We start from the raw sequence: 21,068 nt of genomic DNA on the forward strand, positions 1-21,068 counted from the left end.
GAATTTCTTTGCATAGTATAGAAGATATGCTACAAGAAGCTTAGAGTGATGGGAACATTGGTCGTCATCTGTGATTTCCAGTAATGCTAGAGATGGGGTGGGTTCCAGAGTGAGTTGTAATCTAAGATTGATTTCAGCGAAAACAGCCTGCCAGTATGATACAATCACTGGGCATTCCCAGAACATATGGATGTAGGAACCTTGGTAGAGTCTACAGCGTGGGCATACGGGGGTCACTCTCAAGGAACAATCTCTGGAGGAAATATGTTTTGGACCCTGTTCCAAGCTATCTTCCCAGTCTTTTGTAAATATCAAGTTGCGCTGTAAATAAATGGTGACAAATATGGTACTAAAACCTTATTTCAAACAAACAATAAAGTGGAAAACTAATCACATAGTGTATAGTTAATAGTCCATTCAGATTGATAGTTGTTCTCCACCGTGCAGATATCACACAAAACACCCAGGAATGGTGATAAAAGAAAAAGGTCTGCCTTCCACCTCCACACAAACTGCCGCTTACCGTCTCTTGTGGATCTCTGAATTATAGGAGATCATACACACCTGTGGCTTGATACCCAGCCCAGGCCTTTGGTTGCACAGAGCAGAGATCCCAGCATCTTAACAGGGGTTTATGGCTCATACAGATAACAAAACCATGCCAGCCGGCTCTCTGTAACAGCTCGAGGCCCGGGACTTCCATGTATCGTGGTGACGTCAGCACGTAGCTCCTCCCTTCGTGTTTCGTCACACCTTTTCTGCTGCCACTGGGACAAAGGTGTCTTAGATTAATATCTGTTCCCTTGCCCGGCATGAAACCCATCTAGTCCATATGCATCAGATCTTCAATCACAGTAGACAGACGATTCGCCAAGACCTTTGCAAAGATTTTGGCGTCGAAATTTAACAGTGATATCGTCCTATATGAGGCACATTGCTGAGGGTCCTTACCGGGTTTGGGAATGAACACTATAATTGCCTCCTGCATAGACTCGGAGAGTATGTCCAGGGAGGATAGATCGGAAAAGAGGGTTGTAAGTTTGGGGGCCATTACTTCCATAACATTAGCATAGAATTCAACAGGAAGCCCATCTAAACCTGGGGTCTTACCCGCCTGTAAACTACCTATGGCCGTTTGGATTTCTTCCAAGCATTCTCTAGCCTTGTCATCCAAAATTGGAAATGCAATAGGGTCTAGAAAGGTATCTAGGTCATCCTGCGAGTACGCAACTCTGGAGCTATACAAATCGCTGAAAAACTGCATGAATGCCTTATTAATCAATTCTCAGGCTACTATTGTCCACTCTCCCTCTTTACATTAGCAATGTGCTTTGTTGGATTTTGGCTTTTAGCCAGCCCAGAGCATAACCATTCTTACTTCCGTATTCAATTACTTTTTGTTGGTAGTGGAACAGGGCCTTTTTAGTATTATCCACCCTCAACAGGGAAAGCTGTCTCGGGGTTCTCTGTCAGGCCTAATACCTATCCGGGGGTTGGAGAGTAAACATACTCTGGCTCAAGTCCCGCCACCTCAGTCTCCAGAGATTCTAATGAGTGGGACGCCTCCCTTTGAAGTACCACTATGCAGGAGATGTATGCCCCCCTGACCCATGCCTTAAAAGTTTTCATGGTCACTAGGGGGGATTCAGATTCTCCATTAGTATTCCAGAAATGGCACACCGATTCCACCATAGGTTCCTGCAGTCTATCATCCGTTGCCCAGAATCTGGAGAAATGTCATAGTCTAGAGCCAGGGCAGGCAGACAGGGAGAGGGTCAGGCTAAGTGGAGCATGGTCAGAGATGCCACTAGAGTATGGCTGCCTCGGTAACCCAACTAAGGGCATCAGGGGATGCAAATGCCAAATTCAACCCTGATAGGGTATTAAAGGAGGTAGAGTGGCAAGTATATTCACGAGCAGCTGGATGCATGTGTCTCGAACATCCGCAAGAGCAAATGTAGAGGCCCATCACATCAGCGCCGATGTACCCCGTGCCTGCCCCCCAATCTATCCACACCTGGACAGGGGACCATGTTAAAGTCACCCAGTATGAAAACAGCTGGAGTGTCATAACCCAACACCAGTGGCATGATTTCATTCAATGTAGTAATTGACACAGGAAGGCCTACGGCAAAGATAAGGGACAGTGTGGAATAATATCCAGTCATTACACAATACATAAAAGTAGTATTCCAGCACATTTAAGGTCAGGTGTTGCAGTAACTAAGGGCACCATGCAGAACAAAGCACAAAACAGGTAATAAAATAGAAAAAAACATTTAGAACTAAACCAACCATTGCTCCCCTTTCCTCCCCCAACTACGTGGAGCAAAAAAACCCACCCCCCTCCCTGCCACCCCATCCAAAACATGGAGAGTATGAACCCCAAACAGTTAGTCAACCAAGGTAGAACCTAGAGGGGTGTGAGCCAGATGTATTGGCTCACGTAGCAAGCACCTGCATTGTACAGGAGATTCTGGTAGTCAGTTAGCACAATGTGCCTGCAGTGATAAAGAAATTTCTCCTGGGCAGCATCTCAAGTATGGCCAGTGCAAACAAAAAGAAAAAGAGCATCATTAAAACAGCTCACCATACGGTACCAGGAGCCCAGGGGCACAAAACTTGAACAGGTATGCTCCAGTGGCAGTGGCAGCTGGTGCTCAAAATCTTTTTTTTTTGGGGGGGGGGGGGGGGCCACAAACAAGCTGAAAAATACTGAAACCCCCCCATCAATTGCATCCTCATGGTGCCCATCAATTGCAGCCTCACTTTGCCCATCAATTAAAGCCTCACTGTGCCCATCAAACCCAGCCACTGTGCCCATCATATGCAGGCACTTGTGCCCATCATATGCAGCCTTTGTGCCCATCAATTGCAGCCACTGTGCCCATCAAATGCAGCCACTTGTGCCCATCATACGCAGCCACTTGTGCCCATCAAATGCAGCCACTTGTGCCCATCATATGCAGTCACTTGTGCCCATCAATTGTCGTCACTATGCCCATCATATGCAGCCACTTGTGCCCATCAATTGCCACCACTGTGCCCATCAATTGCTCCCACTGTGCCCCATCAAACGCAGCCACTGTGCCATATCAAATGCTGTCAGTGTGCCCCCCACCAGCCCGTCATCTGCACTTACCTGTCTTGGTGGGACAGCTCCTCAATGTCTTCTCCCATCCTCTCTTCCAGTCCTCTGCTATGATTGGACGCCTGGCATCTAATCACAGCGTCTGTCATTTCAGCCAAACAGGTGATGGGTAACAGATCTGAGCACCTGATTGGTGGAGAGGCGGTTTAGTATTAGGAGAGCGCATATTCATTCGCTTTTCTAACACAGCTGAGTGACCTGTGAGTACCCAGCATGGCACTCGCAGGTCACATTTTTTGACGCCTCTTAGAGCCTATGGTTCTAATCAGGTGCTTCAAAAACACCCCCCCCCCCGCCACTTGTACCCGAAAAGGGTCTGGGAGCCTGAATAAGGGGTGGCATCGGTGGCCATAGATAGATTCATGCAATGCATGAATCTATTTATTGGTGCTAGAGGCGGTGGCAGGAGAGATGGGGGCGGCGCCTGTGCGCCCTTATGGATGCACCGCCACTGTCCAGTGGTCACATCAGAGCAGCAGAATTCCGCTGTAGGGGACTCCCCAACAGGCAAAAAGGAACATAGGGTAAAAAGGGGGTATACCCTTGTGTTACAAACCGATCTGAGATCCAAAAGGAAAGACAAGAGAGTATGGACTGTGAAGGTGGAATCCTCTGCCTCCAGATGGTCAGCGATGTGGAGGAAGGGTGTCTATCCAGGATGATGCTTCCCGCGGGGATGTGAAAAAACAAACTGATTGCCCATCTTGAATCCGCAGGTGGGAAGGGAACATAACACTATACTGTATGTAGCGAGCCCACAACACCGCCTTCACCTGGTCGAAGGATTTCCTAAGATTCTGGGTTTCAAGAGAATAATCTGGGAAGATAAGCAATAATGCTATTCTGGTAGGCCATGTCCTTTCTTGACCCGGGCGGCACAAAGCACCTCATCCCTGTCTTGGAAATTGAGGAGCCTTAGTATGATGGTACGAGGAGGAGATCCCAGGGGCTCAGGTCTAAGCGGAATGCTGTGTGCTCGCTCGACGGTGTAAAATGGAGAAACATGAGTGTTTGGTAGCAGGGTGCGCAACAAGTCCTCCACAAACACTGTAGGGTTATTACCTTCCACCCCCACAAAGCGAAGATTGTTTCTCCTGTTGCGGTTCTCTGCGTCATCCGCCTTGTACTCCAGAGCTTTTAGTATGGTATAGTACCTGTATGGTACTGTATGGTGCTGAGAGCCGAGGAGTGCTCTGTGATGGTGTCTTCTGCGAGGCCCACTTGGTGCTCCGTCTCAGTGACACGGGACCAGAGTTTATCCAAGTCCTGCCGCATGACTCTCATTTCTAGCTGCACCGCTTCAATCTTTGTAGTCAGCGTAGACTGGCACAGAGCAATCGCTGACATGTCAGCCACAAAGCTCGGTTAAGGCGACTTTTCCATGTTGGACTTCTGTGCCACACAAGGCTCCACACGTGCGGGAGGAGAGGGGGGTGTAATCTCCTCAGTCTGTGGAAACCAGAGCTTTTTCCCCCTTCCAGACATAATCTGGCTGAAATTCCCTTGTCTGCAGGTGGTATTACTGCCCAAGAAAGGATATTAGCAGAACCTGCCAGCAGAGCTCTGAAGTAAGCATCTGCTTAGGTGGCCATCTTGGACAAGCCCCCCCCCCCCCCCCCCCCGCATTTTGCGTTTTTTTAATACACGTTTTTGATCCACTGAAGTCTATGGAACCAAAAACCAGGAAAAAGTCCACTTCCTGGCCCTTTCCACAAAACTGAAAACACACAAAAAATGCATAGGTGTGAACCAGGCCTTATGCAAACATGTTGCATATCACACATTTCTGGAACCCAGAGAAACACAGTGTTCTGATATGAACATGACAGATAGAAAACTATGGTCTTCTGTGGGTCATTTTAGTTACCTGCATTGATCCATGAGGAAAAAAACGCAGGTAACTGCACACAGTGTGAAGAAATAAAAAGGCGCAAAATCCTAGCGATCTCTGATCTCTTCCATATTGTTAAGGTAGATCTCCACCTCTCAAAGGTTGTCTACCCCTTGTTTAAAGCATGTAAGCAAATATAGCTGCCATGTGATTTTATCTACTGTCCTCAATACACTGATCTCTTAATTTTTTGCTGCAAAGGCGTGATTGTTACATTGTTTACTGTATTGTACACTTACTAGGGATGCCACTGCTGAGTTCTGGGAAATAACTCTTTAATATATATATATACACATTTACACTACATAGTATGAGAAAATGTCTTCCTTTATAAAGAATGGTCACAGATTTGTCAGTTCAAATTTCTCCTGGAACACTTCAAAAAATGAACAATTTTTTTTTAGCAACACACATTTGCATACAAACATATCTTCAGTTGATTATTCCTGCCTTGTAAGGCCATGCAGAAAAATTGTCCATGAACACAGTGTGGAGAGGGATGGCTGTACTTGTGCTTCTCGGCCAGCATTGCTGTTCGCTCCCCTGCCAGCGGGTGGTGCTTCAGCGCTCACTGGTTTGGGGCAGAGATAATGGCGGTCTTCTCTGCCTCTGGATGAATGTTGAAGAAAGTCAGAAATGAGATCACTTGTGAAGGGGTCTTTAGGACACCATGCTCCAGATCTATGCAGCTCTGAGGAAATCAAGGAATCATCATTCAAGAAATATCCCTATATACAGCAACAGTATCATCTTTTTAAAATAAGCTCCACTTTTTGTCATTAAAGAGTATGTAAACCCAACATTTTATATTCTTGATATGTGTCTGCTGTACTCAAAGTATGAGAAAGTTTCCTGTTCTCTTTGCATTTCTTCCTGTATGTAAAATACCTGGTGTTTTCCTGCCAGTCCCTCTACTTTCCTATTAAAAACGGACCACACTAGACAGGAAAACACTGCATGGTCAGTTCTCTAGCTATGCTGAGAACTCAGCCTGCTCTTCTCCAATTATCAGACTTATGCTGACACCCCCCCCCCCCCCCTTTCACAGCCTTTCCTTAGGAAGATCAGTTTACTGCTGCTTCTCCTCCCCCCCAGCTTTTACGCAGCTGAGATTAGAGGGAATGTGAAGGGAAAATAATAAAAAAAAGGGTTAAAAAAGTGTTTATATATTTTTATATCTATACACAAATGTTATGCCTTTCATTTTTATTTTTTTAAACGGAATGGGTTGTTTTATAAGGTGATCGTTTACAATAATTTTAACCACTTAAGGACCAGCCTTGTTTTGAGATTTTGGTGTTTACATGTTTAAAAACCTTTTTTTTTTGCTAGAAAATTACTTTTTTTTTCTAACACCCTAGAGAATAAAATGGCAGTCATCCCAATACTTTTTTTCACACCATATTTGCGCAGCGGTCTTACAAGCGCACTTTTTTTGGAAAAAATTTACTTTTTTGAATAAAAAAATAAGACACTAGTAAAGTTAGCCCAATTTTGTTTTCCATTGTGAAAGATAATGTTACTCCAAATAAATTGATACCAAACATGTCACGCTTCAAAATTGCGCCCGCTCATGGAATGGCGTCAAACTTTTACCCTCAAAAATCTCCATAGGCGACGTTTAAAAAATGGTCGCATGTTTTGAGTTACAGAGGAGGTCTAGGGCTAGAATTATTGCTCTCGCTCTAACGATTGCGCCGATACCTCACATGTGTGGTTTGACCACCGTTTTCATATGCGGATGCTACTCATTTATGCATTCACTTCTGTGCACAAGCTCGTCGGGACGGGGCATTTAAAAAAAATTATTTGGGTCACTTTTATTCCTATTACAAGGAATGTAAACATCCCTTGGAATAGAAAAAAGCATGACAGGTCCTCTTAAATATGAGATCTGGGGGTCAAAAAGTCCTCAGATCTCATATTTGGACTTAAATGCAATAAAAAAAAAAATGTAGTAATTTGAAAAAATGACACTGAAAAAATGTGCCTTTAAGACGTATGGGTAGAAGTGACGTTTTGACCTTGCTTCCGCCCTGCAGTGTCATGGAGATGGGTGGGGGCCATCTTTCCCTCACTCGTCTTTATGCACAGCAAGTGAGAGGACGCGATCCCCTCTCCCGCCACCGATAAAAGGGATCTCGCAGCAAATCTGCCACAGAGACTACTTTTATCTTGTAGCCGACCGCCGGCCGAACACGGGGATACCGGGGTTATGGCAGCTAGCTTCTGCCATAACAATGATATCCATCCCCAAAGTAGGGACGTACATCGGCGTGCGGTGGTTGGCAAGTTTGTTAAGAAGTCATCCTTGAGTGGGCTTGCCTAGGCCGAAATTATGTCTCAGACAGGAGAAAGCATTTCCTCAGTCTCTTTTCCACCAGTGATCAAGCTACAACATTGTTACGTTGTAGCAAGTCACAAGGTGAGAGGCTGCAACAGGGGCAAACCTGTGTCAGGCATTTGTGAACACAGCCAAAAACTGCACGGGCACTCTAGGATGTAGAGGACTGCATCATCTCTGAGATGGCACTTAAAACGGACCTTCATTCATTTTTTCGACTTTCTATCTATTAAATCTTCTGCCCTTGTTGTTTTAACTTTGGATAGTAAAACTTTTTTTTTTGCCAGTAAATACCTTATACAGCCCACTTCCTGTTTCTTGTCTGGTAAAAAGCCAAGGCTTATGACATCATGCACAGCTCTCTCTCTCAGTCTTGTGAGAGGTTGCCAGGAAGGGAGGGTGGATGAGTCATAAGCGGGCCAATGAGAGCTGCAGAGCTGGAGCTTTGTGTCTGTGTAAATCCAGGAAGTGAACAGACAGAATCTTCAGCTGCCCACAGATAAAATGGCTGCAGCCAGACTCAGTGGAGGGAGATTTCTGAAGCATATTTGGCAAGTACAGAAGTGGTTGGAGGGAAGCTTCAGAATGGCAAAGATGTTTTTATTACAAATCATGTGAGCTGACTGCAGTTTCTCTTTAAAGTGTTACTAAACCCAGGAGCCTGCATTCACTATATCTGGTCTCCCACAGTACACAGAACATGGAAATGCAAATATGTTAGTAAATATAAACTGCTAAATATCCTTTCTCATCAGCAGTATATAGCAGTCTTATGACTTCTATCAGTGTCCAGTGTCCACTGATTAAAGCTTGTAGAAGGAGTTTTCATTCTCCTCTGAATGTCCTATGAGGCTTCATGACCCCTAACCCTCTGTCTGGACAGTGCTGATTGGCCCTGTGCTGATCACATGCAACCTCCCAAAAAAAAAGTCAAGGAAGTGGACGATGCCTGAACAAAGATGACTCTGGCCTTCTGGAGAGAAGAGGAGTTGAAGACTTTGCCTGGAGGGGGTTACTGTGATCTCTGTTAGAGATAATAATACCTGGAAGTATTACACTCACTTAAGATGAAAAAATATACAGTATCTGACAAAAGACCTAAAACTAGGGTGATATGGGTGGGATCTGTGTGTGTATGTGTAATAGTAATATTAGTAGTGATGGAAATATGGTACAGCAAGCATGAGAAAGATATTTAAAAGGTAACAGTTTTCAAGATGAAGCCCAGACCGTGTCTCACCTCACATTGAGCCATGGAACAGGAAATGCAGGACATACCTTGAGTTTCACCAGTGTGTCCAGACCGATGCTGAATTCTGCACTGCCGTCATCTGTTAGGGGGGAAATAATTTCACTGCAAATTTCCAACAGAAAGCTTAGAATAACAATGTATAAATCTCTGCGGTCGTTTGTATGCTGCTGTCACCTACCCTGCCTGTGTCAATATAGACTGCTCACTGCCAGTCACTTCTATAGTCCTTTCATGGGAAGACATGCAGAGCCAATGTATAAAAAGAAGAAAGAAGCAGTTTACTCCTCTGGGGGCTCATTCACACGTGTGAGTTGTGGCAATGTGCCCTTCATTGTGAATGGCATTCCAACGCATTGTACATTGTGCCTAACACACTGCAGCGTATCACAACGCATATTCTGTCCGATGGTTAAAAAAGCATGATGCTCATTTTTCCATCCGTTGTGGTGTATAGGGGGCTCATTCATAGTGAATGGACTGCAATTATTCAATACAATGTGTGCTGTAATCTGCATTAATGCACTGCATTGGAATGCACAGTTCCACCCGCCCCTTTAAAAATGAAAAGTCAGCAGGTACACATACTGTACACATACCGTACTGTATACATATTGTACACATACTGTACACATACCGCACTGTACACATACTGTACACATACCGTACAGTACACATACTGTACTGTACACATACTGTACTGTATACATATTGTACACGTACTGTACACATACTGTACACATACTGTACAGTACACCTACTGTACTGTACACATACTGTACACATACCGTACTGTACACATATTGTACACATACCGTACTCTACACATACTGTACACATACTGTACACATACCGTACTCTACACATACTGTACTGTACACACACCATACTGTACATATACTGTACACATACCGTACTCTACACATACCGTACACATACTGTACACATACCATATGTACACATACCATATGTACACATACTGTACTGTACACATACTGTACACATACTGCACTGTACATATACTGTACATATACCGTACTGTACACATACTGTACATACTGTAGCTGCTGACTTTTAACATTAGGACATTTACCTCTCCTGGAGTCCAGCGATGTCAGCACCACAGCTGATGTTTACATTGGCTGGTTGGATGTTGTCGCCACCATTGCGGATAAGAGAACCCGGCAGTGTAGCCCTTTGGCTTCATGGCCAGGTCCCTATTGCGCATGCTTGAAGCACGCTGCGCTCTCCCACTGTCCCAGCAGAAGGGTAGGGAGGAGGATGGGGGTCGAGCTGCTGACGTAATTTGCCGCAGCCTGGTTACCTGTAAGAAACATATCCTCTTCCCCCGAAAGGTGCCAAATGTGGCACTGGAGGGAGGGGGTGGGGGAGGGATAAGCGGCGGAAGTTCCACTTTTGGATGGGACTCCGCTTTAAGTGTGAGGGTCTCAAGGGTACCTGTCCTCCATCCTTGCCTGGCATTGCATGAAGGCAGTTTTTCTCATGAGAAATGGAAAGTTTAATGCTGATTCCGGTGCATGGCATCATTAGATAACATGGCATGCATGCAAATCCCCTTCCCCCATCTGGATTCTGTACTTGTGAGTGCCACCACCTGAGCTTTAAAGCGGAGTTCCACCCAAAAATGGAACTTCCGCTTTAAGGGAAGGTGACCCCCTAACATGCCACATTTGGCATGTCATTTTGTTTGGGGGGGGAGGGGGGAGCGGAAACACTCTTTTTAGAGGGTTCCAGCTCCCACTTCCTCCCGGCAGTTGTGCTGCAGTGCAAAGAGGATGCTGATAAGAGAAGAGAGATCAGCTCATCAGTCTTCTGCTCGTCTTTTCCCTGTCCAGTCACAGGCTTTGGGAGGGACAAGACATGTAAATTTTACTGAAATGCAGCAAGGAAAAAAAATCAGGTCTCCTTCCCCCTGTTAGACAGAGCAGAGCATTGTGAATCTCAGAATTGGATGGACAGAAATACAAATTTAAATTTGACAGTAACACTGCTCCCCTATTTGTACTTCATCTGGGTATTAAGCGGCTTGCCTGGATTTTAGCTCTAATACGAAAGCTACCATTGTCGCTCTTCTTCTGGAAACGCTATTTTCCAGGCTGCTAATTGCTGTTAGATGCTGATCCAATGATTTCTGTGCTTCCTGAGTCACTGACCCGCAAATAAAGGCAGAGCAAAGTTAGGACTCCTGATCTGAATGCTTATCTTAGGTCAGGAAATAAGGAAACAATAAGACTGGAATGACAGCCAGTAAACTAGCATTTTTCTTGGCCAGAAATAGAAACCTCTTTAATTGTTTGTTTTCTAATTTATCCCACAAAGTGGGATAGTTTCAGACAGAGTGCCACTGCCCCAACTAAAAATACAAAAGCTACTGAGACTAACATAAGTGGACCAGCCAAATGTAAATGATTATCACACATACAGCTCTCTATATACAGTGTCCTCCCATGACGTTACTGGCTCCACGTCAGGAGAGGGGCTCAGTGCACCTAATCTGTATAAAATCCTGTTATGATAACAGAAACTTGGCTCCATTCACAGGGATAACATTCCAGGATATGTATACAGTCATTGTTTTTTTAAAAAGTCAGTTATTTTTAGCTGGGACCAAGGAGCCATATAGCTAAGCTACAGCACCCATTGTGTTTCCACTATGATGGGTGGGCTCACCCCTTCATTGCCAGGGGTATTCTGTTCCTTCTTCACCAGAATGACTGTAGTCATCTGTAACTGAAATGTACATATTTTGAATGTAGCTTACATATATTAAAGTTTGAAGACAATTTTTTTAGGATACAGTATAAAAGGGCTAGACTAGGGGTAGGCAACCCTGGAGAGGTGGAGATCTATCTGAACCACATGGAAGATATCAAAGATCATCAGGGTGCTGCTTGCTTTTTCAAGGATATACATTATCTCATAAAAGTGAGTACACCCCTCACATTTCTGTAAATATTTTATTATATCTTTTCATGTGACAACATGTGAAGAAATTACACTTTGCTACAATGTCAAGTAATGAGTGCACAGCTTGTATAACAGTGTAAATTTGCTGTCCCCTCAAAATAACTCAACACAGCCCATAATGTCTAAACAGCTGGCAACAAAAGTGAGTACACCCCTAAGTGAAAATGCCCAAATTGGGCCCAACTAGCCATTTTCCCACCCGGGTGTCATGTGACTCGTTAGTGTTTCAAGGTCTCAGGGTTGAATGGGGAGCAGGTGTGTTAAATTTGGTGTTATCGCTCTCACTCTCTCATACTGGTCACTGGTGTCAACATGGCACCTCATGGCAAGGAACTCTCTGAGGATCTGAAAAAAATAATTGTTGCTCTACATAAAGATGGCCTAGGCTATAATAAGATTGCTGAGGCCCTGAAACTGAGCTGCAGCACAGTGGCCAAGACCATACAGCGATTTAACAGGAGAGGTTCCACTCAGAACAGGCCTCGCCATGGTCAACAAAAGAAGTTGCGTGCATGTGCTCAGTGTCATATCCAGAGGTTGTCTTTGGGAAATAGACGTATGAGTGCTGCCAGCATTGCTGCAGAGGTTGAAGGAGTGGGGACAGCCTGTCAATGCTCAGACCATACACCGCACACTTCATCAAATTGGTCTGCATGGCTGTCATCCCAGAAGGAAGGATCTTCTAAAGATGATGCACAAGTAAGCCTGCAAACAGTTTGCTGAAGACAAGCAGACTAAGGACATGAATTATTGGAACCATGTCCTGTGGTCAGGATTAGACCAAGATAAACTTATTTGGTTCAGATACTATCAAGCGCGAGTGGCGGCAAGGAGTACAACGACAATTGTGTCTTTCCTACAATCAAGCATGGTGATGGGAGTGTAATGGTCTGGGGCTGCATGGGTGCTGCCGGCACTGGAGTGCTACAGTTCATTGAGGGAATCATGAATGTCAACATGTACTGTGACATACTGAAGCAGAGCATGATCCCCTCCCTTCAGGGACTAGGCCGCAGGGCAGTATTGCAACATGATAACAACCCCAAACACATCTCCAAGATGAAGTGCCTTGCTAAAGAAGCCGAGGGTAAAGGTGGTGGACTGGCCAAGCATGTCTCCAGACCTAAACCCTATTGAGCATCTGTGTGGCATCCTCAAACAGAAGGTGGAGGAGCGCAAGGCCTCTGACATCCACCAGCTCCGTGATGTCATCATGGAGGAGTGGAAGAGGACTCCAGTGGCAACCTGTGAAGCTCTGGTGAACTCCATGCCCAAGAGGGTTAAGCTGGAAAATAATGGTGGCCACACAAAATATTGACACTTTGGACCTAATTTTAACATCTTCACTTTTGTTGCCAGCGGTTTAGACATTAATGGCTGTGTGTTGAGTTATTTTTAGGGGACAGCAAATTTACACTGTTATACAAGCTGTACACTCACTACTTTACATTGTGGCAAAGTGTCATTTCTTCAGTGTTGTCACATGAAAAGATATAATAAAATATTTACAAAAATGTGAGGGGTGTACTCACTTTTGTGAGATACTGTAACAAGGCCACATTAAAAAGTAAGGAAGGTTTGAAGAGTTCAGGGTTCCTTAGTAAGTTACGCAGAGTTGAGAGGTCAGAAGTCGGTAATGCACAGTATGGGAGTCAGTAGTTATTAATGCAGAGTTCAGAGGTCAGGAGTAAGGAATGCAGAGTTCAGGGGTCAGTAGTAAGTAATGCAGAGTTCAGAGGTCAGGAGTAAGTGACAGAGTTCAGAGGTCAGGAGTACGTAAAGCAAAATTCAAGGGTAAGGAGTATTACATAGTTCAGAAGTCAGACGTAAGCAACGCAGAGTGTAGGTGTCAGTAGTAACATAGAGCTTAGATGTCAGGAGTAGTTAATGCAGACAGCAGGGGTCAGTAGTTATTAACACAGAGTTCAGAGGTTAGTAGCAGGGAACGTAGAGTGCAGGGGTCAGTAGTATGTAATGCACATCTCAGATTTAGGTAACGGAGCTCAGAGTTTAGAAGTATGTAATGCAGAGTTTAGATGTACGAGGTAAGGCAGAGTTCATAAGTCAGGAGTAAGTAATGCATAGTTTAGAGGTCAGTAGTATGTATTGCAGAGTAAAGGGTCAGGAGTAAGTAATTCAGAGTGTAGGGGTCAGTAGTACGTAATGCACACCTCAGATTTAATAAGTATGTAATGGAGCACAGAGTTCAGAAGTATGCAAAGCAGAGTTTAGGGGTAGGAGGTAACTCAGAGGTCAGGAGCAAGTAATGCAGGATTTAGAGATCAGGAGTATTTGTTGCAGAGTAAAGGGGCCAGGAGTAAGTAATTCAGAGTGTAGGGGCTAGTAGTATGTAATGCAGATGCAGTGATCGGTAGTATGTAATATCAGGTGCAGTGGTCAGTAGTAAATACAGAATGCAGCGGCCAGTAGTAATGCCAGGTGCAGGAGTCAGTTGTAGGTAATGCATAGTTCAAAGGGCAAGGTTATGTAAGGTAGAGTGCAGGGGTCATTAGTATGAAGCACAGAATTCTTTGGTTAGTAATATGTAATGCAGAGTGCAGAAGTACAGCACAGCACAAATGTCCTTACCCTCCGTAAAATGTACTCACAAGATCAAAGATGCAGCATCCCTGTCCCCTGTTGTAGTTTTCTGCAGGCAGTCTATAGTGGATGGGCCTGTTGGGCCCCTCTCACAGCTCTGCTGGGCTATGTGTAAAGGAAGGTATCCATGTCATCACAAAGTACAGTGGTAAGTGGCAATCTCAGCCTGGACCCAGGCCAGGCTACACCTCAGCGTGTTTCGCTCCTCCCCTCGGAGCTTAGTCATGGGGATGGAGATCCCAGGCACGTGGGGGAGTTTTATGCATCATCGGCTGTCACGTTTAGTGAAAAAAAAGAGTGTCGGGTGTGGGTGGATCTATTATGGAGCTATGTGAGAGACAAAACAAGTTTGTAATCAACCTAATCAGACCGCAGAGACCTATAAAAAAATGTTGGCTTCCTCTTTTCATTTTTGCATTTAGATATCAGTGCTATCCAATATTTGTTTATAGGTCTCTGTGGTCCATGATTCATGGTCTCTGTGGTTGATTACAAAGTTGTTTTGTCTCTCACATAGCTCCATAATAGATCTGCACACACCTGACATTTCTTTTTCACTTAACGTGACAGCCAATGATGCATTAAAACTCCCCCACATGCCTGGGATCTCCACCACCTTGACTAAGCTCTGAAAGGCAGAGCAAAACGCATTGTAAAGTCCAGGCTGAGGTTGCCACTTACATTTGCACTTTGGGATGAGATGGATGTGCGGTCACAGGGATACCTTCCTTTACACTGAGCAATCTTAGGAACTGCGGCAAGCTCCCTCCCGACCAGCACTCCCAGCGGTGGATATCAAGGAGTAGCATCCCTTTCAGTGAGCCTGAGAGGCACACGATACAGGTCTATTGGGTTACATGGGCTATGTGCAGCACAATGATGATGTCACTGCTAGCTTTACAATAATATCTAGGATTGTAAAATCATTTGGTGCACACAAAATAAATTTAAATTCTGTGTGGCTATTAACCTCATATGGGCAGGCGGATGTCAGCGGACATGTGTCCGCTGACACACGTCTGCCACCCAAACCGCTAAAAACAGAAGGATGGCGATATGTTTAGCCATCCATCTGGCAGATCGTATCGGAAGGGATCTGATGAAAACAGACATGCTGTCCGTTTCTGTCCGATTTCCCCATAGAAATCAGCAGGGCTCTGACAGGTCCCCCCCCCCCCCCCCACTCAGTGAGCAGAGAAGTACATGTCATCCGCCGGCTCAGCAGAGATCAATGGAGAAATCTCCCGTTGAGCTGGTGGACTCCGCTGAGCGTATCTGCCCTGTGTGAAAGGGGCCTTATCCAAAATAATTGGGCGAACGTTACTGTTCTGTTTTATTTTCTTTTTATTCATGAAACTGTTTTTTTTTCCAAAAAAAAACGTGCTTGAAAAATTGCTGCGCAAAGACCCTGTGACATAAGAAATTGTAACGACCGCCATTTTATTCCTTATGGTCTCTGCAAAAAAAAAAAAACATATAATGTTTGGGGGTTTTGAGTTATTTTCTAGAAAAAAAAAAAGATGATTTTTACGTATTATGTAGGAGCGAAGTGCCAGAATAGGCCTGAGGTCTGGAATAGGAATAGGCCTGGAAGTGTTTAAAGTGGTTGTTAAGCCACTGTAATATAATCTTCCTATTCCCTCTGTATCATAAGAACATGTGTCCCTGTGCTTGTGTAATATAAAAAAATCCGCCGATCTGTAGCGATATAAGTCCTACTCCGTTCGCACAGATGATTGCTCTGCTCTCTTCTATCGTGGCTCACAGTTGCAGTGGGCGGGGCCGAGCTGTCCTGCTGACGCCAGCTGGGGAGGCGGGGGAGAGAGGAGAGAGAGATACGACGATCAGCTGGGCGCCGGGAGAATTTATACAAGTACAGATCGGTGGAGTTTTTACATTACACAGACACAGGGACACATGTTCTAACGATACAGAGGGGATAAGAAGATTTATGAAAAAAAGAGGAGCGGGGGGGGGTGGCCCAGGTACGAGCAGGGAGGGGAGGGGTGAGAGACACGGGAGAGCTGCAGACAGGAGAGCTGCGGCTGACAGAATCACACAAATAGACCACAATGTCAGGGCTTAGCAGCCATGATTATGGTGGTCTGTTTGCAGGGGGGGAGGGTATAGCCAGGCAGGATCAGCTAGGTTTTCTAGGGTATACAGGGGGCTAAAAGACACAGCATAAGCACTGTGCTATATAACATGCTTTAAGGGAACAGGCTTATTTATTATTATTTTTTTGGCTTAACAAACGGTAGATTTTTCCCTGGACCTCAGAGTCAAGTTAATCCTCAGTAGATCCTTCTAAAAACAGTAGGTTATCTGCATGTCTCACTTCACTCAAACTTTCATAATTAGAGGGTTTTCTTCCTCATTTTAGTAAGAAAATCATTCCTTTATGCCCCTGGGACAAGTGTACATCCAGAGGTGCTAGTTTACAGCCCAGATACAACCAATTATAAAGCCCTTTATCCCAAACTGTATACAGTTTTAGACTTTTGGGCCAGCTTCGGTGTATGGAAACCATGGCTTTCAGGGGGGACAGCTTGGGGACCTAGACAAAATGGAAAGATTTGAATGTCTAAACCTATTAAACTAAAATGAGGAGTAAACCTTTTTAACCACTTAAGGACCAGCCTCGTTTTGAGATTTTGGTGTTTACATGTTTAAAACAGTTTTTTTTTGCTAGAAAATTACTTAGAACCCCCAAACATTATATATATTGTTTTTTTTTCTAACACCCTAGAGAATAAAATAGCGGTCATTGCAATACTTTTTTTCACACCGTATTTGCGCAACGGTCTTACAAGCGCACTTTTTTGGGAAAAAAATCTCTTTAAAAAAAAAAAAAAAGACAGCAGTAAAATTATCCCATTTTTTTTTATATTGTGAAAGATAATGTTACGCCAAGTAAATTGATACCCAACATGTCATACTTCAAAATTGCGGCCGCTCGTGGAATGGCGACAAACTTTTACCCTTAAAAATCTCCATAGGCGATCCATAGTTTAAAAAATTCTACAGGTTGCATGTTTTGCGTTACAGAGGGGCTCTAGGGCAAAAATGATTGCTCCCGCTCTACCAATCGTGGTGATACCTCACATGTGTGGTTTTCATATGCGGGCGCTACTCACGTATGCATTCACTTCTGCGTGAGCTCGGCGGGACGGGGCGCGTTTAAAACATTTTTTTATTATTATTATTATTTATTTTACCTTTTATATTTTAGTTTTACACTGTTTAAAAAAAATATAAAAAAAAATTGTCACTTTTATTCCTATTGCAAGGGATATAAACATCCCTTGTAATAGAAAAAAGCATGACAGGACCTATTAAATATGAGATCTGGGGTCAAAAAGTCCTCAGATCTCATATTTACACTAAAATGCAATAAAAAAAAATGTAATTTAAAAAAATCATTTAAAAAAATTGTCCCTTTAAGAGCTGTGGGCGGAAGTGACGTTTTGACGTTGCTTCCGCCCAGCAATTGTATGGAGATGGGTGGGGGCCATCTTCCCCTCACTCGTCTCCATACTGAGCCATCAAGAGGACGCGATCCCCTCCGCCGCTGCCGACGGCTCCGGTAAGCCCATATAATATGAGGTCAAACCTTAAGCCGATCGGAATTTCCGACAACAAATGTTTGATGTGAGCTTGTGTGTATGCTCTATCGGACATTTTCTGTCGGAATTTCCGACAACAAAAATTTGAGAGCTGGTTCCCAAATTTTCTGACAAAAAACATCGGACACAATTCCGATGCACAAAAGTCCACGCATGCTTGGAATTAAGCAGAAGAGCCGCGCTGGCTATTGAACTTTATTGTTCTCGGCCAGCTGTGTATGCAAGACAAGTTTGAGACAACATCTGTCGGAAATAAATCCAGGATTTTGTTGTCAGAATATCTGATCGTGTGTACGCGGCATAAGAGTTTCAATTTGTATGCAATCAGACAGGCCATTGCACTACATGGTTTTGGTAAATCTGAACACAAAAATCTGCAGAAAATCTAATGTGTGTATGGGGTTTATTGCTGGTTATACACTATACAATCCTAGTCTACAGTGATTTTTAGATTTACCAAAACGTGAACTTAGAACACACCTAAACTATTCATTCAATTTGCATCAAATCAAGCAGGCCCTTGCACTAGATAGATGATAGATGAGATTGTACAATGGGATTGTAAAGTGTATGGTCAGTTTAAGACAGATTAAAAGCTGTCTGGCACAGTGTAGCAGTCCATCTCTCTCTCTGAGTCCCACCACGTTTCCTGGAATGATCATACAGGGCACTATGAAATCACAAAGCAACACATGCTTTGTGATTTCATTATGCCCTGCATGATCCTTCCATCTCTGCAATGTGCCCCCCTTTCTGTTGCTAGAATCTGTCATTGTCTTACCAACAATTACAGCACTGCTTGTCAGTTTCTCGTTTCCTACTTCGACCTCCACCGGCACCCTCCCCTGAGGGTCACTTAACCTCTGAAGCCTGAAAATCAAACTTTAAATAGTTAATGCCATACAACTGCAGATAAAGATGTAAAATGTGTACACGCACATACTTGAACAGCAGATTTCTAGCCATGTCTGAAGATCTTCCCAATTCTGGGATGGCTGCCTGCATCGGCATCTTTCAAATTCTCTAGTAGATAGCTCTGGTTTGTAAACTGCATTACCACCAACGGCCAGCAGGTCACCAGCAATGTTTTATCTGTAGCCAGCAGGTTGGTTTGTAAAAATCACATGATTGGCTGTTATGATGACCACATGCTGATGGTAAAGTAACCAAGAAACCATGCTTATTGCTTCTAAATAGTACAGTCTCAGAACTAGGAGCGCACACTAGTGCATGCTCCTAATTCTAAAATGGAAAGTCGATTACTGTTCTGTAGGCATGGGGAAACCATGCCCGAGAACATTAAAAGGGCACCAGTAGATTTCTTTCTTTAATTTTGCTCTGCATATTAGAAAGTAAAAGGTTGATTAAATGCACAAACTCCCCCCACCACCACCAAAAAAAAAACACCTTGCAATCACTGTGATTAGCTGTCATGTTGGTCACATGCAGATGTTATAGTGACAATCCTAATGTGTTCTCACCAAATAGTTTGAGACCCTTGCTGTCAGTGACAGTATAGTGTCAGAACTAGGTCACAGGTGCATGCTTCTAATTCTAAAATTAAAAGCAGATTAATGTTCTCTCTGCACATTGCAAATTGCTCGAGAACATTAAAAAGTGATAAGTGATAAGGAAATAAAAAAAAAACAACAACAACAAATATCCCAATGACTGAGCTCCAAGGGGTATAGCGAAACGCGTGGAGAACGTGGCCTGTCTGGAGTCCAGACTGAGGTTGACACTTACCACCATACCTTGGGATGCTATGGCCTTTAGAACCACTTTAATGTAAAGTTTGCCATAGGAAAGTACAATAGATTTGTATCTTTTTTTTTCACAAGAAAAAATGTTTATTGGATTTTTACAGTACAAGCGATGCATATACACATTTGTTCGCAGATATATTATTGCATGAATTGTCACAAGATGGTTGGTTGCACATTTAAACAAGAGAGAAATGTGTAGAGCTGTTATTTTACATCACATTAGGATATGGGTTTGAAGGTAGTAAGTCTCAGCAATATTACTTAAGAAGGTCCTGGGGAAGGGGGGGGGGGGGGGGGGGGAGAGAGTTAGGATACGTGGAAGATAAGAGGGGGGAGGGGAAGGGAAAGAAGGGGGGCATTTGTATCTTTAATGCTACACTGCATATTAAAAAGCAAAACATTGATTAAATGCACAACTCTATTGATCCATTGTATCTAAAAGCTACTTGTTCTACCCCGTTTTCATTTATTTTTTATGTGCTATATGGAACTGTATTAGGTTGTTGTTGTTTTGTTGTATGCTGACATGTAGTGGTGGTTTTAGGCCACTACAGCTTCCTTACTAATGTGATTTTGGTATCTTAATCTGTCCTCCCCTACTGTTTAGTGCTACATAGTTTAGTCCTAGACCCTTGAGACCCTCCCTACTTCTTCTATCTTCCTTCAGTCAGTGTTAGCTATTTACAGGTGTAGCGCCGGGCTCCCGAAGAGCACGTGCTATGTTTTGTAAATTTAGTTTTTCCTAAGACCATAGTTGGGTTTTAGTTGTAATTTCAGTAAATTATGTTTTTGGCATCAGTTTGGCTGGACTGTACTATGTTCTGCCTGGTCATAGGTGTCACCTTTGGCAGGCATTGGAACGCAGTCTGGTTGGACGCATTGGGTTACGAATCTCTCACTCTGAGCCAATCAGCAGGTGCGTTGTCTCGCTGTGTATTCCGGGAGAGGGTACTTAAGGTGCTGAGGTCACGTGGTTCTGGGTTCCGGGCCAGGAGTATGTGCTGACTTCCTGGTCCTCCTGACCAGCCCCCAGGGGCCCTCATGGCCTGAGTCTCTGGGCTGGCTAGCCCGAGGCACAGTAACTGGAAGGAGGGTTCTGAGGTGGTCCGGTGCCTTCTCAGGTTTGGAGAGGCCCAGCAACTGAAAACGCAACCAAGGGAGGACTCTTCGGGAGAGAGCCACGCACGAGGCTGGGTGCTCGGTAAGAGCCTGGAAGCTAAGATGAAAGGACACCAAGTGAATCCACATTCTTACGGTAGCGCCGGACCGGCTGCAAGATACTGGTACCGTTAGAGAGTTCCTAATTTCATCCTTCGGTTACAACTAAGTTTTGCTAAATTCACTAAAAGGGGATTTATCCGATAGATCAGGGATATGCAATTAGCGGACCTCCAGCTGTTGCAGAACTACAAGTCCCATGAGGCATAGCAAGACTCTGACAGCCACAAGCAT

General features: G+C 44.1%; 1 protein-coding gene across 1 annotated transcript in view; it reads right to left on the reverse strand.

Annotated features, from left to right (window-relative positions):
• Positions 1-5,300: 5,300 nt before the first annotated feature.
• The window catches only part of NRIP2 (nuclear receptor interacting protein 2), a 28,922-nt gene continuing 13,154 nt past the window's right edge, over positions 5,301-21,068 (reverse strand). Inside the window, exons 4-6 of the mRNA XM_077468973.1 lie at positions 18,632-18,720; positions 8,665-8,717; positions 5,301-5,733 (exon numbers count right to left, since the gene is read on the reverse strand). Of these exons, the coding sequence (XP_077325099.1) occupies positions 5,611-5,733; positions 8,665-8,717; positions 18,632-18,720 (265 nt within the window). The 3' untranslated portion in view covers positions 5,301-5,610. The remainder of the gene's footprint in view (positions 5,734-8,664; positions 8,718-18,631; positions 18,721-21,068) is intronic.

The sequence above is a fragment of the Lithobates pipiens genome, unplaced genomic scaffold (genome assembly GCF_037356315.1).
Source record: "Lithobates pipiens isolate NorthernLeopardFrog02 unplaced genomic scaffold, aLitPip1_a1.2 Scaffold_8, whole genome shotgun sequence".
Classification (NCBI taxonomy): domain Eukaryota; kingdom Metazoa; phylum Chordata; class Amphibia; order Anura; family Ranidae; genus Lithobates; species Lithobates pipiens.